At 36.4% G+C, this 14,449-nt stretch overlaps 1 protein-coding gene across 1 annotated transcript in view; it reads left to right on the top strand.

Annotated features, from left to right (window-relative positions):
- Positions 1-14,449, top strand: part of THSD7A (thrombospondin type 1 domain containing 7A) — a 190,614-nt gene that overhangs the window by 149,583 nt on the left and 26,582 nt on the right. Inside the window, exons 15-16 of the mRNA XM_088162275.1 lie at positions 9,499-9,677; positions 14,197-14,330. Of these exons, the coding sequence (XP_088018401.1) occupies positions 9,499-9,677; positions 14,197-14,330 (313 nt within the window). The remainder of the gene's footprint in view (positions 1-9,498; positions 9,678-14,196; positions 14,331-14,449) is intronic.

The raw sequence follows: 14,449 nt of genomic DNA, 5'->3' as shown, positions 1-14,449 counted from the left end.
GCTACTGTTTACATGCTCTTAGCATTCACAGGCATCCTTCCAAAAACACAATATTGCTTTGCTGTGCTCTTTCTTTCTCAAATTCCATCTCTTTCTTTCTCATGGGAGACTTTTACCTTTGTAAAATGGAAGAGTTTTCTTGTTATTACTGTATTTATTGTAGGTTGGGAAGCCTGAACCCTTTGTTTTTAGGTGTTGTTTTCTTTTGAATTCTTTCTTTCTAGATGAATTCACTAAGGTGTCTGGTTCCTTGATATTCCACTACTCCACCCCCCACCTCACACTCCTCCTGTCTGTGTTTCTCATCAGTTCCCTCTGAGAGGGAGAGTGCACATTAACCTGGTCCATGGCGTAATGAGTGAGCAGATGAAGCTTGGAATTTGGATTGAGCTAATCCTGTACTCCTTCTACTTTCCTAAAATTGTTTGACAGGAATCTCATGTATACAGGGAATGAAGTATCTAATAGATTTTGATGATAAAGGTTTAAATTGATGCTAATGAATATGCCACTAAATTTATGGTTTCCTTTCCAGTAGATCCTCTGTTATTGATAGGTATTGCACATACATAAAGCTTGCCCAATTTATTGTCTGCCTTCAGCATTTTTCCAGGTTTAACATACTTTTGCAAATACAAGGGAGCTAGAACAAATTATATAGATTTTTCAATCTAATTTCTGTGTATGTTTACTGCCTTTTCTGAATAACTGCTTTGTATTCATGGGTTACATTCTGGTGATTTGTTTTATTTTTCTCAACGTGTACAAACTGCTGCTTTGCCAGTTAAATCTTATTTTATATCTTCCCAGTATTTATTTATGATGCTTTTCTTGTTTTTCTCATGCCTTTGTTGTGTAACAGTTCTTCAGTTTGGCATCCTCTCTAGGTTTCAGTGTGCTCTTTGTTTTGTTTTGGGTTTTTTTGGTTTTTTTTTTGGTTTGTTGTTGTGGTTTGGGTTGTTTTGTTTTGTTTTCTTTAAGAACAAACATAAAAGCTATATTATGTCAAATCAATAAGGGACTTCTGTAGTATCACAATAGTACCCCACTTGCTAGAAAATAAAAGTGCCTTGTGGCTCCCCATCAATCTGCATTTGGCTTTTCAAGCAGAACTTGGCATGACACATAATTCAAGCCTTCTTGGGTTATTTTTTAAATTTCAACAGAGGTGCTTATTTTCTTCCCTACAGCAATGATTTTTCACTAATTTTATAACTGATTTTTTACTAGATTTTTCACTAATTTTATAACTGATCCAAAGTGTCATCAGGTTTTTCTGCGGTGTTCTCTGTTTTACTCTTAGTTCCTGGGGGTCTCTTATTTCTTTTCCAAGCAATATATTATATAATTACAGTTTTTATATTATATGATTTGATGAATTAGGAGAGAAAACAAGACCAACATTTAAGGGAAGAGATTGCCTATCTGGAATCCACCTTGAATTTTTGTTGTCTTCTGACACTATGAAATCCTGAAATGGGAAATGGAGATAATTAAACTTCTTCAGCTGTGACAACAACCTCTAAATCTGACAACAGGGACAAAGTGCACCCACACTGATGTTATTAATACATCGTGAGATATGTTTTGTGGTATATTCAAATGACACAAGAAATTCAAATTGTGAGACTTTCAAAAGTTTCATGTAGATATTGCCATGTAAATTTACAAGGCCATGAACAGGCCAGTGTCACAAGTCATGTTGTTTTGAGTGGAAAGAATTGGAAGACAGACCTCCTCTGCTGTTCCAAAAAATTAATATGCTGTTTGTTTTGCAAAATGTTGCTTACTTATCATCACAATTCAGTTGATTTATTCAGAAAAGAATAGGTAAACAGAAGCAGAAGAAAAAATACTTCAGGGCTCTTTTTCCTGCTTGACAAATCTTATGTTCAAAAGATTTAAGAGTTAACTAACAGACTGTTTCACAGACACCAAGGAGCTAAAGGACAGATGTGACACAAGGACCACCATAAATATACCCATCTGAGGATTCTTGTGATAATTTTTGAAATTTTGGGTGCAGCTATAAAGGCCCAAGTGCAAACAAGTTTCTCAAAAAGATAGGAGTGACTGTAAAAGAAAAGGAAGGGCAAAATATAGTTAAATAATTCTACTATTACTGCTAGGTTAGAACTCTGGGAAGAAGAGGGCAGACGTTTGTCTGCAGAAGGTCCTTAGCTTTCTGTAGCTCAACAGGTGCTTCAAAATAAAATCCCAAGCAAACAGTTTAAAGTAGACCTAAGTTTCAGCTGCAGAGAGACAATGTGGTTTGTTTTTTGCTTACTTTCATTTTTATCTGTGTCATGTATGCCAAATATTTTTACTTTCGTTTTCAAAGTATTTTGTTTCACATTTAAGTTAAATTTATCGGTAAGAAGGTTTGCACTATTCAGTGGCCATTTGAAATATTCTGCCACCGGTATTTTTCATCCATTCCAGTTCTGCACAGTGTGGGCAGGGGCTAATAGCTTCCAGGCATCAGCAGATGTGGTAACACCAGCTAAAAGTGGTTACTGAGCTGTTGTTTACCTGTTTCCCTTAGTGGAAGACACATAAATTGCCCTTTCTCAGCTTCCTGCTTTTCAATATTACATAGATAATTTTATTGGAGAAAAATAAAAACATATACTTATTTTATTAGTCAAGTGTGAGAGATTTTTTTTTCCATTGGAAAAGCCACAGTTTTTTTTCATAGCTTTATCCCTGCCATGAGTAGTGTACTAGAGCTCTGTGGATAATGACACGTGTCTGCCAACAATCTGTTTCTGTGTATTTGTGAAAAAAAAATTGAGAGATTCTCTTCACTGTTCCTTTAAATTGTACATTGGAATTTTCATAACAAAAAATGAAAAGCAAGCCACTGCCATGCTTATGAACTAGACTATTTCGCTCTTCAGTATTTAGTTTTTCTCCATCATGTATCAATTATGAATCATGACCCACATAAGCTGAGCAGTGGTTGTGTTTGTGTGCATCTACTGAAGGCAAACAGAGTAGCATGGCAGGCAGATGCAGCATTTTTATATAGGTCGTATTACTCTTCTTAATTCATGTCTGTTTACTGTTAAGACCTTAGGCACAGTCAAGCAGTCAGGATAGTTTGTCTGCTGCCTTATTAGTGTGAGATTATTTCCCCCTTCAGCATTAATTAAATGAGATGCATTGATTTGTGCTGACTCTACAAAGCCCTCTGTGGCTACAAGGCTTATGTGGAGGATTAGAGAGGAATATCTGCGTATCAGTGAATACTTTTGCAACAGCTGCTAGGAGTATCAATGTGAATGGAGAAATTTTGTATTTAATTTCTTATATGTGCAATAAAATAAAATCTTGTATATTCTCTCAATAGTCTAACCTGAAGCAATGCAAATTTATCCAGAAAAAAAAAATCAGTGTTAACATTTAATTGAGACTTCCCATTGAATGTTCATTCAAAAGTAAATATATTTCCCATAGGAAATTCTAATCTAGTATGGTAGTAAGCCTAGGTTCTCAAATTGTTAAGACACTTTACTGTTTCATACCCTATATATTTTCTCAAATTTTTAAAAATCTATATAGATTTATGTCATGTGTTCTCTAGCAATATGTTACTTATTGCCCTGCACCAGAAGTCCTGCCTTAGGCCTCTGAATTCTGGTACCTCCAAATCTGCCTTGTCAACAGGACATCAGTCTTAAAGCAGTCATCCATCAATTGAAAGAGCTGTAGTTAGTTCACCAGAGGAAGAATTACTGATGCAGGAGATAGTTAAACATGAACAATTGCTCTCAGATTTTGAGGCTTTGAAAGGTAATCCTGAAAAAAAATCTTATGAGGTTCAATCTATCTTTCCATGGCTCAAAAGAAATATGAATAGTCTTGAGAAATATATATTTTCTGATACAACTGAAATGCAAATACTTGTATATTTCTTTATCCTGGAAGATGAGATCCATGAGCTTTATATTTCCTAGGAAAAAAAAATCTATGGGAACAGCATAAACCATTTTGACATTGCAGGTTTTTTTCTTTGAAATGTAGCATGATATTTAGTCATGAAAGTAGGAGCATAATTCTGTCAGTCCTAGGTACAAAAGAGTTCATGTAAATCTTTTGTGAGATGTTTATGTTTGCACCCTTCAACTGGAGTAGTCAGTCTGTTCCTACACATTGCACATGCAGTTTGTGGGGGAGTCTTACATCCACCTACTTATCCTGCTTTGCCATTAGAGAAAGCATGAAGTCCATTAAAGTCCTCCCTTATAAATTATCCATCACATTTGTTAATGACTTTGCTCTAGGAGTCCAGATTTTATAGCCAATTAGCAATGGGACAGTAAACTTTTCCCTTTTACTAATGAGTTCAGTTCACACTCCTAGTGGTTCAAAGCAATTTGTTAAATTGTGGTTCAGTAATCTAATGATAGAATACCCAGGTTCTCACTCATAACAGACAATTGGCCATTTCACAGCCTTATAGGAGCTGAAATAATTGAGCAACTGCTGCCCTGGGAACAGACACAGACCCTTAGATAAAGGCAACTCCTTCCAACACCTCTCTGGACCATGCAGGGCCGTGTACCACAGTACAGCACAGTCTCACTCTCCAACATCCTGCAGATGATGTGAGGAGAAGGAAGCGATGCAGAGGCATGCAGTGAAACACTTCAGTCAGGATGAGAAACAGCAGGCAAAAAACAAACTGCTGATGTCCAGAGAACATATCTTCAGCCCTTAAAGTATTGCTTCTCTATTTCACTGTCCCTCCCTCCCTCACCTTCTCAGCTCTTCTTCACAGACATTTCACTGCTCTCATTCTTTCCTTCTCTGCATCTGTTGTATTTTAGGTATTTTACCTTGGTAATTTCTTCCTTGTTCTTTGAACCTCAAAGCTCTGGTAGAACTTTAAGTGCAATTTTATTAATCAACCAGTCTGTGTGATACAATTGTGTGATATTCCATCATAGAGACCCTTACCTATATACTAGAGGCTTGTTTCTCTAATAAGGTTCTATACTAACACACACACAAGGTTTGTCTAACACAAGTGGCACCTTTTCAAAGGAGATTTGATCAAATTGAAAACAATACTAAAAATTTAAAAATGCCTCCTTCACATCCTTTTCATATCAGAAACTGTATCTGCATCACCATTCTCATTTACATGTAGTATTTCTGGTTTCTGCATTTCAATATTTTTCTACATAACAACATTCTGTCTTCTCACTTGCTAACATTTTTACAGTGTGAACAAACAAACATCTGAAATTTAACAAAAACAACAACAACCAAGTGTAAACTTTTCAAAGTTCCTGAACATCTGCTTTCTTGGATTTGAGAGAGGAATGCTATGAACTTAGGGAGATCATCCTTAATCACCCTAAAATATATGCTGACTTCATACACGAAGAAAGGCATCTGAGGTGATGGCAAGTCCAGAGGAGCTTTTCCTGAAAAGTACCATTTGATAGGTAGTAAGTGGAGTGGAACAAGTAATTTGCAACAAGGAATTAGTTTTTTTATTTGCTCTTCTTTCTATCTATAAGCAATTTGAAGTGTGCTTCTTCCTCAGTTCTAAGGGAGTCCAGTAGCTTAGCTAAATGTTAAATAGTCTGTTGAGCAAAATACTGAGGCCCTTGAGAGGAAATATATGCCAAGGGATGAATATGCCAAAAACTTTTTGATGTCAGATATAACAAGGTCATTTTCATTCTGCATACTAATTACATATGAAATGTTAATCAGACAGCACAGTGTTTGTATTTCTTCCCTTTGTCCTCTGTTTTGATTTGTGAGAAAATTCTTCGTTACATTTCACTCTGTGGCCAGAGCATACCAGCGTAAGCTCTTGAGAGCATTTTGTTCTTTTTGTGCTTCACCAAGATATTACTGTTGGCAGGAAGTTTATTTCTTTTCTCCTCTTTCTTTGTTTTCTGTCCCCATGCAGTGTCGCCTTACAAGTCTCTTGAATTTATGTTCTGAGCCATTTATTTCTTCTTCCCTCTCACTGTCTTTTCTTACCCGTTCCTCTATTCCTCCTTAGTCCTTCTTTTCTTTTGCATTTCCTCTTTTGTATTGAATTCTGACTCTTTGCCATGAAAAGCAACTTCATAGAATTATAGAATATCCTGAGTTAGAAGGGACCCACAAGGATCACTGAGTCCAACTCCGTGTCGGCACAGGACACTCCAAGAGTCACACCAAGTACCTGAGAGTGTTGTCCAAACACTTCTTGAACTCTGTCAAACTTTGTGCTGTGACCACTTTCCTGGGGAGCCTGATCCAGTGTCCTACCACCCTCTGGCTGAAGAATATTTTTCTAGTATATAATCTAATCTTTGTGTTCTTCACTTATTTATTTTCTTTTCCTTCTGTTTGGAGAAGCTGTGAAATTCCTTTGTGGACCCCTTAACAGTGTTCTTAGTATACCAGTGGTTAGGAGTTTTTTAATGCTTCTTACAAAAGAATAAATGTTTTTCTCTCTGCTCTCCAAAAATGCTTCACACTTCCAGAATCTCCAAGCCATCCTATGTTGTCAGAGCTCCTTTTTGGTGCTTTCATTGGTTGACTCCATTCTTGTTCTCTTCTTGACATGTCTTTTCCATTCTTCTTGTTCAGCTGTTTAACTTTCATATGTGGAGTTTGGGTCTTGATGCTTTTCTGAGAAAATAGGAAAGAGGGAGAGAAGAGCATCCTAGGCCAGACATCATGAAGGTGGCACAGAAAAGAGCTGTATGGTGAACAGAAGCTGTCCCATGAAGCGTGCAGCATTAAGGACCTAGTATAAGATTGCAGTTCAGTATTTTTTCATTATAGAGTGTGTGGGTAGTGTCATCTGGAACACTGCATCTTCATCAAAATGCATTAACATATCAGCAGGTTGCAGTTTTCCATGCTATAACTCTTACTAAGACTAGATGTGTAGTAGGATGCTGTTTTGCCCTTTTTGCATTCTATGGTAAGGCAGTTCTAGTGGCTGACTTCAGTGAAGATATTTCATGGATAGGATAAAGGTTGCTCTAGTGAAATGTTTCATTTGATAATTTATGGAATCACTTGGACTATAGCTCAGGGTAATTAAAATGTTACCTGAAAATTGCATATACTATGTGTTTGATACAACTTCTGTCTGCAAGATTCTAAATATGTTGTTAAACTTTTTGTCCTCGTTTGGATGAATTGAAGGGAAATGAAACAAAATAATTTCTAATTTGCCAATTATTTTAATTTAGTATGTTCCACACAGGCCTCTTTTGGTAGGCTATGAATTGTTATCAAAATCCCAAAATACCATGGTATCCCAGAGAAGATCTTGGCAAAGACTTTGAGAGTTACTAAGACAAGCCCAGAAGTCTATGCAAGTCCTTAAAATAAAGTCTTCCTGAAGCAGCCTGTACTAATTCAAGTTACCTACTTAAGGATATACAATATACTTAAAAACACTTGAATTTTGGTTTTTCAGATCTTAATTACCAGATATAGAAATTTAACAAATGGTAAATGGCATAACTGTGTTATAGTAGAAAGCTCTCTCCAGAAAAACATGTTGAAAGTAAAAGCAGCATTTCAGAAACACAAGAAATTTCACAGGGCAATGAAATCTTCACTTGGTTCTATCAGGCAATAAATACCACTAAACATTTATTGTTTGGAGGGAATTGTTTCCTTTAACTTGCTTTGGGCTTTTTGCATTTTAATTCAGTAGCTTCCTGATTGTGTGAGTTCATGGTTTTGTATAACACCTGAGAGGACTTATTGAAAGCTCATTTCTGCTGAAGGTACAGACTTTGGTATGTATGCAGTCAAACTTCAGTGTAGGACGGAGCTCTGAGATAGGGTGCATCAGATTTCTAGGACTCAGACATGTCAGGTAAGGTTAAATGTAATCAATCCTGCATCTATTACTGCAGGACGATCTATGTCAGCACCTCTGATATGAAGGGATGCGATCCTCAAAAGTGTATTTTGTCTAACACAGTGTCCCTTTCATATACTTTCACTGAATTGGTCGCTCAAATAGCAACAGATATTAAACAAATATGCTTGTAATTCAAGGTAATAATATTCTAGTCATTTTAAGGAAGATACGTTTGGTGAGCAGTAGTTTCACAGTCCTCAAGTCCAGGACACGCTTTGTATATTTATTTAAATATTTAACACTTCTAAACAAAGTAAAACCATACAGATTAAAACCATCACCTGAATTTGACCATAAAATACTCTAAATGCTACTGTAGTTTGGTTTTTTTTAAATAAATAACTTATTTTCTCTATATCTAAAAACAACAAATTAACTAGAAATACATAAAATAGAAATCTAAGTGTTTTGGTTCTTTACAAACCTTGAGATTAGTTGTTATTGGTTGCTTTTAGAAGAGACAAAACAACTTTACTTAGAAGCATAAGTTAAAAACAACTCATATCTGATGAAAAGACTGATCCCTTTCGAGTTTAAAAAATTCTGTTTATGTGACAAACAATTGAAACATTTGAAGCCTAGGAAACCATGAAAATCTTTTGAGGATGATCTTAGCCAAATATGTGCCAATTTCGCAAATATTTTCATTAAATATTTTAATATAATATTTTAATCCAATTTTAAATTTACCAAGGTTTTTAATCTGTAAAGTGAACATTTGCTAATGGAAAATACTTTGCAGATCTGACTGAGGAAAGGGGAGAAGAGAGTTCGGGATAGAGTTGTAGTAAACATGCAGTAGAGGCCAGCTTTTAATTTGATGCATTATAGCTTCTCCCTTAAATATTGAATATTGTAGAGCAATGGCATATGTTGCTTTTGAAAGAAAGACATTTTCACTTATTCAGTGAATTGAGGCCTCATGTTACTCCCTGCAGACCATGTCATACCCCCTTCCAACCTCTCTGGACCAATGACTTATCCAAAACAAACATCTGCTTTTCCATTCAGTGCAATTATTCAGTGTGCTACTGGGGGCAGATGGTTGTTAATCGGCAGATCATTAACGTGGCAGGCTACTCTCTCTTTCTAGCCTTAGAAAGGTCACAAGGTGTTAAGTTCCCTTGCTCCAGGCTGGCAAGAAGCATTTTTTCTCAGTTGGATTTTTGATGTATAACTTCAGTTGAATTACTTGATACAGTTGTGGACTATCCTTTAATTAAACCTTTTTTCCTTAAAAAAAAAAATTGCGTATCATTTATATGGAGTAAGAATGATGCAGTCAAGAGATGGTTAGTGTCAATTGCACTGTAGCTGTCAGAAAGTTTGAATGCTGAAATCTGGAGAGTGTGAATCCTAATCAGATGGGATGATGAGCAGTGAGGATGCTCAGCTGCTACACTAACACAGTCTCCAGCTATATGTGTCAATTTTCTGCAGAATTTAATTTATCCCTAATGATGAAGAAATCTCTCTATTCACACAGTCCTGTCAAGTCAAACTTTGGAGAATCTAAATGAAGCAGACGAGGGCTTCAGGGAGAAGTCACAAACTGACACACTGAAGAGATTTCACTTTCTTTTCCATTCATGCAGGGTATATTGAGGAAGCCTGTATTATTCCATGTCCCTCAGACTGCAAGCTCAGTGAGTGGTCCAACTGGTCTCGCTGTAGTAAATCCTGTGGGAGTGGGGTAAAGGTTCGGTCTAAATGGCTTCGTGAAAAACCCTACAATGGTGGAAGACCCTGTCCAAAGCTAGATCACGTCAATCAGGTAATTTAATTTATATTTGCATTATTGATATAGCTTTTTCCATACCTGAGATAACGCTTTTATCTCTATTTCTGTTGTAGAAAAACGGTGTAACATAAGGGGCAAATAGAGGAAGAAGGTGTATGTGTTGGTTTAGAGTTCCTCGGGCAATAAAGGATCTTACTCATCTGCAAGAATTTTGCATATTTTGTGAACTGCGGATTGCAGACAATAAAACCTGCTTACATGCAGATTTTGAATACTATGTTTCCAAAGATCTCTTACCTGAATGAATTCTCCAAGAAAGATGGAGAGAAACTTTGTACAGAGTCATGTAGTGACAGGACAAGGGGGAATGGCTGCAAACTGAGAGTAGTTTTATATTATATATTAGGAAGAAATTATTCACTCAGAGGATGGTGAGGCACTGGGATGCATTGTGCAGAGAAGTTGTGAATGCCTCATCCCTGGAAATGGTCAAGGCCTGGTTGGATGGAGCTCTGAGCAAACTGGTCCAGTGGAAGATTCCTGCCCATGGTAGGGGGCTTGGAACTAGATGATCTTTAATATCACTTCTAATTTGTGACAGGGCATAAAATGTCCCATTACAGTTGCTCAAACTGGCAAGATTTTTATTTTACTCCCTAACCATTTTAGATTAGAAAACAAAACCCTCAGACAGTTACAAAGTATCATCCCGGTGTCCTATAGTGGGTCCTCCTCAAGCTGGAGCTTGATCTTCTTGGGTACACTTGCCCTGGCAGTGCAAATGCACTTCCAGTCACAAATGCACTTCTGAAATCAGTCTCACAAACTGCACTTGATATTGCAGTATGGAGCAGCCTGATCATGCAGACTGGGTCCTCTTCAAGTGAAACTAAACCATAAAATGTGATCCAAGAGCACCCTGGGAGTGCTGGAATGCTTGGACCACTAATAAGCATTTAGTCTGTGGGACCAAGTTTAGCACTAGCCCTAGTTAAATTCCTGAAGCTTCTTTCCTCTGAGAGTTTTAGAAAGGAAAAACATTCCTTGTCAATTAACTTATACTCTTCAAAGTTGATTTATATTCATATTACTGTTGAATTTAATTTAGTCTGCAGAGGCATATTAATCAACCACATGGTCTTTTCTGTAAATATTCAAAGATTTTTAACAAATGTGCTCTCAATTTACATTTGAATAAAAATGCATGTACTTAATATTATCCTATTGACATTTTGCTAGAACAAAATGAAATGGCTTGTTGATCTAATTTTCTACTTTAGGGGATGCAATTAGTTCTAATTTAAAAAAATCATAAGTGTTAAACCGCAGCTAATAAACTAAGTTTGTGATCTACTTTAACAAAATACGAACTAGAATGAGGGTTGCTGGATTTGGGTCAGCATGTAAATATGCTTTAAATTAGAAGGAACATGTTTCAATAGGAACAAATTATAGTCCATACAAAAGTCTTTTTCGTTCTTTAATATTCATGTAGACATAATAGGCGTGTATTTTTCTGCATCAAAGGTGATTTTGCTGGAGGTCTGTTAGCCACTTTTATGCAGCACTATTGCCCTCTGCCGGTTCTTTGACTCATTTGATTTGTGGTTACATGGTATTTGACAAATAATAATAGTTGATTCAAAGTATGATTATTGTAAAAATAAAATTGAAACATAGTACTTTCATGAGAAGGACGTTCCACAGATAATACAAGGATGTTGAAGAATACACAGGCTGTATTTTTCCTTTTTGAATTCATTCCCTTTCAATCCAGAAACATGCGGAGTAATACACAGATAATCCAATTCTGAATTAGTTATTTAAACTAAATATGATCCACCACTCAGCTGGAAAAGAACTGACTTTTCAGAGTCGTCATTCAATAATCACTCAATATAATATGTTTTATGTATTTATTACCTATATATGTAACATGCTTATTTGCATACATATGACCCATATTGGTAAGATTGGATCTTTGGTGCCCACAAGTATGTGTGCTGTGATTTATAGAACAATGCTGTAAGATGCCATCTAGGAACTATGATCCTGGGGAAGGACTATAGCATGTTGTCTAGCCCAGGGAACAGGAGATGGGAGGGAGAATGCTGGCAGTCTGCTAGTACATACATAAAGGGCTCCTGCAAAGAAGGAGGAAATAATCCATTTTCCATGGCCATCATGGATAGGATAAAAAGCAGTGGGCTTACACTGCTGCAAGCAGATTTGGGTTAAGCTTTGGGAAAATTTTCTAACAGTAAGGCTAGGGAAACACTGAAATAAAATGCTTGAGACCTTGTTAAGAAGTCATTCAGTATCTCTCAGTGTTGACGTGTGCTTTGAGGAAGGACTGAGCAGTGAAAGCTGGATGTGTCAATTAATGTCTTCCCTCCTGAGCTGTGCATGCCAGGATGGCTTCCAAGCCACACTCCAACTGAATAAACCTTGCTCAATACTCATTTCAATAGGTTAAAAGACATTATAATTAGAGTAATAATAGAGTCAGGTTTGATATAAAATCATGTCAATGGCCATCATATGATTTCAAATGAAAGGACTAATCTGAGACTGTTTGAGAAATTAAGGACATCCATCTTTTCATTGATTATAAGCATTATTTTCCCCCTTATCAGGAGCAGGATGAGTATACAATTCTTATACCACCCAACTGCTGTGGCCTGCAGTCATAGCTACAAAAATGCCAGTAAGGTCAGGAGAACACCACTCACATGTGCAATGCAATATAAAGTCCTCCTCTGGCTTTCTGTCAAGATATCCAAATTTTATGTTACTGCAAAAGCTGTTGAGTGTGTGGGATGTATATATTTCTTCTTATGCTAACCAGGGTCAGACATATAGACATTTCACTGAATTAAAGCTTTACTATTCTCATTTTGGAAATTCTGGATAAGAATAAATTTTCAAGAGAGTCCAGTACCTTCCTTAACATGCATTTTCGCCACACACTTTTATGCCTTTTATTGTTTAGGTAGTTCAGAGAAGTCCCAAGTATGCTGACTATGCTGCTGGTCTTGTGCATGGGCTGCTCAACTGCATAGTGATATCAGACTCTACACATTTAGTGTTCGAGGCATTGTATTTTCTGTGGTATTTTGTTGCAGGTTAACTCTCAAACCATCAACCCTCTTTTTCTATGCAAGAAGGATTGCTGAAAAGAAATCAAGAACTTGCTTAAAACAACTCAGATTGTCCAGCAGTTTTAGTTGTGCTGACTTGATACCTAGAATGATATGTCAAATTAGCTGGTATAATTTCAAGGCAGTGAGCTTTAAGTAATTCATGCATAATGAAGATATTCTATGAAGGACTTAGGAACTTTGGAAGGATGAGAATTGACAGTTCCATTTACTTATTTGAATCCATTGCACTTAATGCTGTCAGAAGAATTTCAATTGATAGAGAAGTCCGGTATCCTCCAAAAACACCGTGGATTTTCCCTTATGTAAGAGAGACTGGATTCCCTACTGTGTAAAGGTTTGATGCTCATTATAGGCAAAAAGGGGAAACAGTTCAACTATCTAACCAAGAGACTAGGTAATACACAATTTCTTCCCACCAGTTGTTATTTATAAAATTTATTTTCTTCCAAAACATTTTGCAAATTACCTTATGACAGCAAAGGAGATCCAAGAGAAAAACTAATGCCTTTTGCTTTGCAGAAGTAACAGAATATTATCTATAATAAAAGTTAAAGTGATGCCATTTAAATACCTATGCTTCCCTCTAATAATTCTAACTTTTTCTTTTTTTCTTTTGGGTTCATGAAAATGCTTTCTTCAGGCACAGGTAAGTGCTTATAAAACAGAGATTTAAGCTCAACATGTGCTTCTTGCCCAGCATTGTCTTGCTGTCTGTCCCTTTTTTTGTAATGTATGTTTGAGTCAGTATATGGAACACAGTAGAAATTGCTATATAAGATGCCATTTAAAAATCTGTATTCAGATCTAAACATAATATTAATGCCAGTACACAAATATATTAGAGTGATTTTAAGCATACACAATAAAATAAATAAATAAAGTGACTCAATATATGTTGGTACAATTTCTCTTGAAGTCACCTCTCCTTAGTAACACAGAAAGCCGACAGCTAATAACTGGGATAATAATATAATAATAGTGGATAATAGTGGATTGGAATAGTGGGGAAGAGGTGTGAAGGATAGAACTAAAATGCTAGCAGAGTTTTAACAGCATTTTTTAAAAAGTTGTACTCGTGAGCTAGTGTAGTTACAGACCTTATGATAGTTGTGTTGATGTTTTTGGTGGAAATGGCACAGTATGGGCTTAGTGGCAGGGAAAACCAGAGAATCCATCATCCAATAGCTTCTGTCTTTTTGTTATTTCAGTAGTTTTCTAGGAAGTATTCTAGCAAGTATTTAATCTGTATTATTACTATAATGTCTAAATTATCAAGTTCATATTTGTATTTCTTCCCAAAAAAAGAGCATTAATGTTTTTTCTGCATGATCACTTTTGCATGTTTATCTTACTTGTGCACCAAAACTGACACTGAATGTGGATTCCAGGTGTATGAGGTAGTTCCCTGCCACAGTGACTGCAGCCAGTACATATGGGTTACTGAGCCCTGGAGTGTCTGCAAGGTGACCAATGTGGACTTAAAAGAGAATTGTGGAGAAGGTGTTCAAACAAGGAAAGTCAGGTAAAACGATATTGCTTCTCCTTCACTTTAAAGAACCTTCACTTTCAGTTTTGGCTGCATTTAATTTGATATGATTTTATGTAAAGCCTAGTGTTGAGTCCAGACCTGGACCCTGGCTG

Source organism: Sturnus vulgaris, chromosome 1 (assembly GCF_052056855.1).
Source record: "Sturnus vulgaris isolate bStuVul1 chromosome 1, bStuVul1.hap1, whole genome shotgun sequence".
Taxonomy (NCBI): domain Eukaryota; kingdom Metazoa; phylum Chordata; class Aves; order Passeriformes; family Sturnidae; genus Sturnus; species Sturnus vulgaris.
The sequence above is the reverse complement of the archived record's forward strand: the minus strand, read 5'-3'. Positions and strand labels throughout refer to the sequence as shown.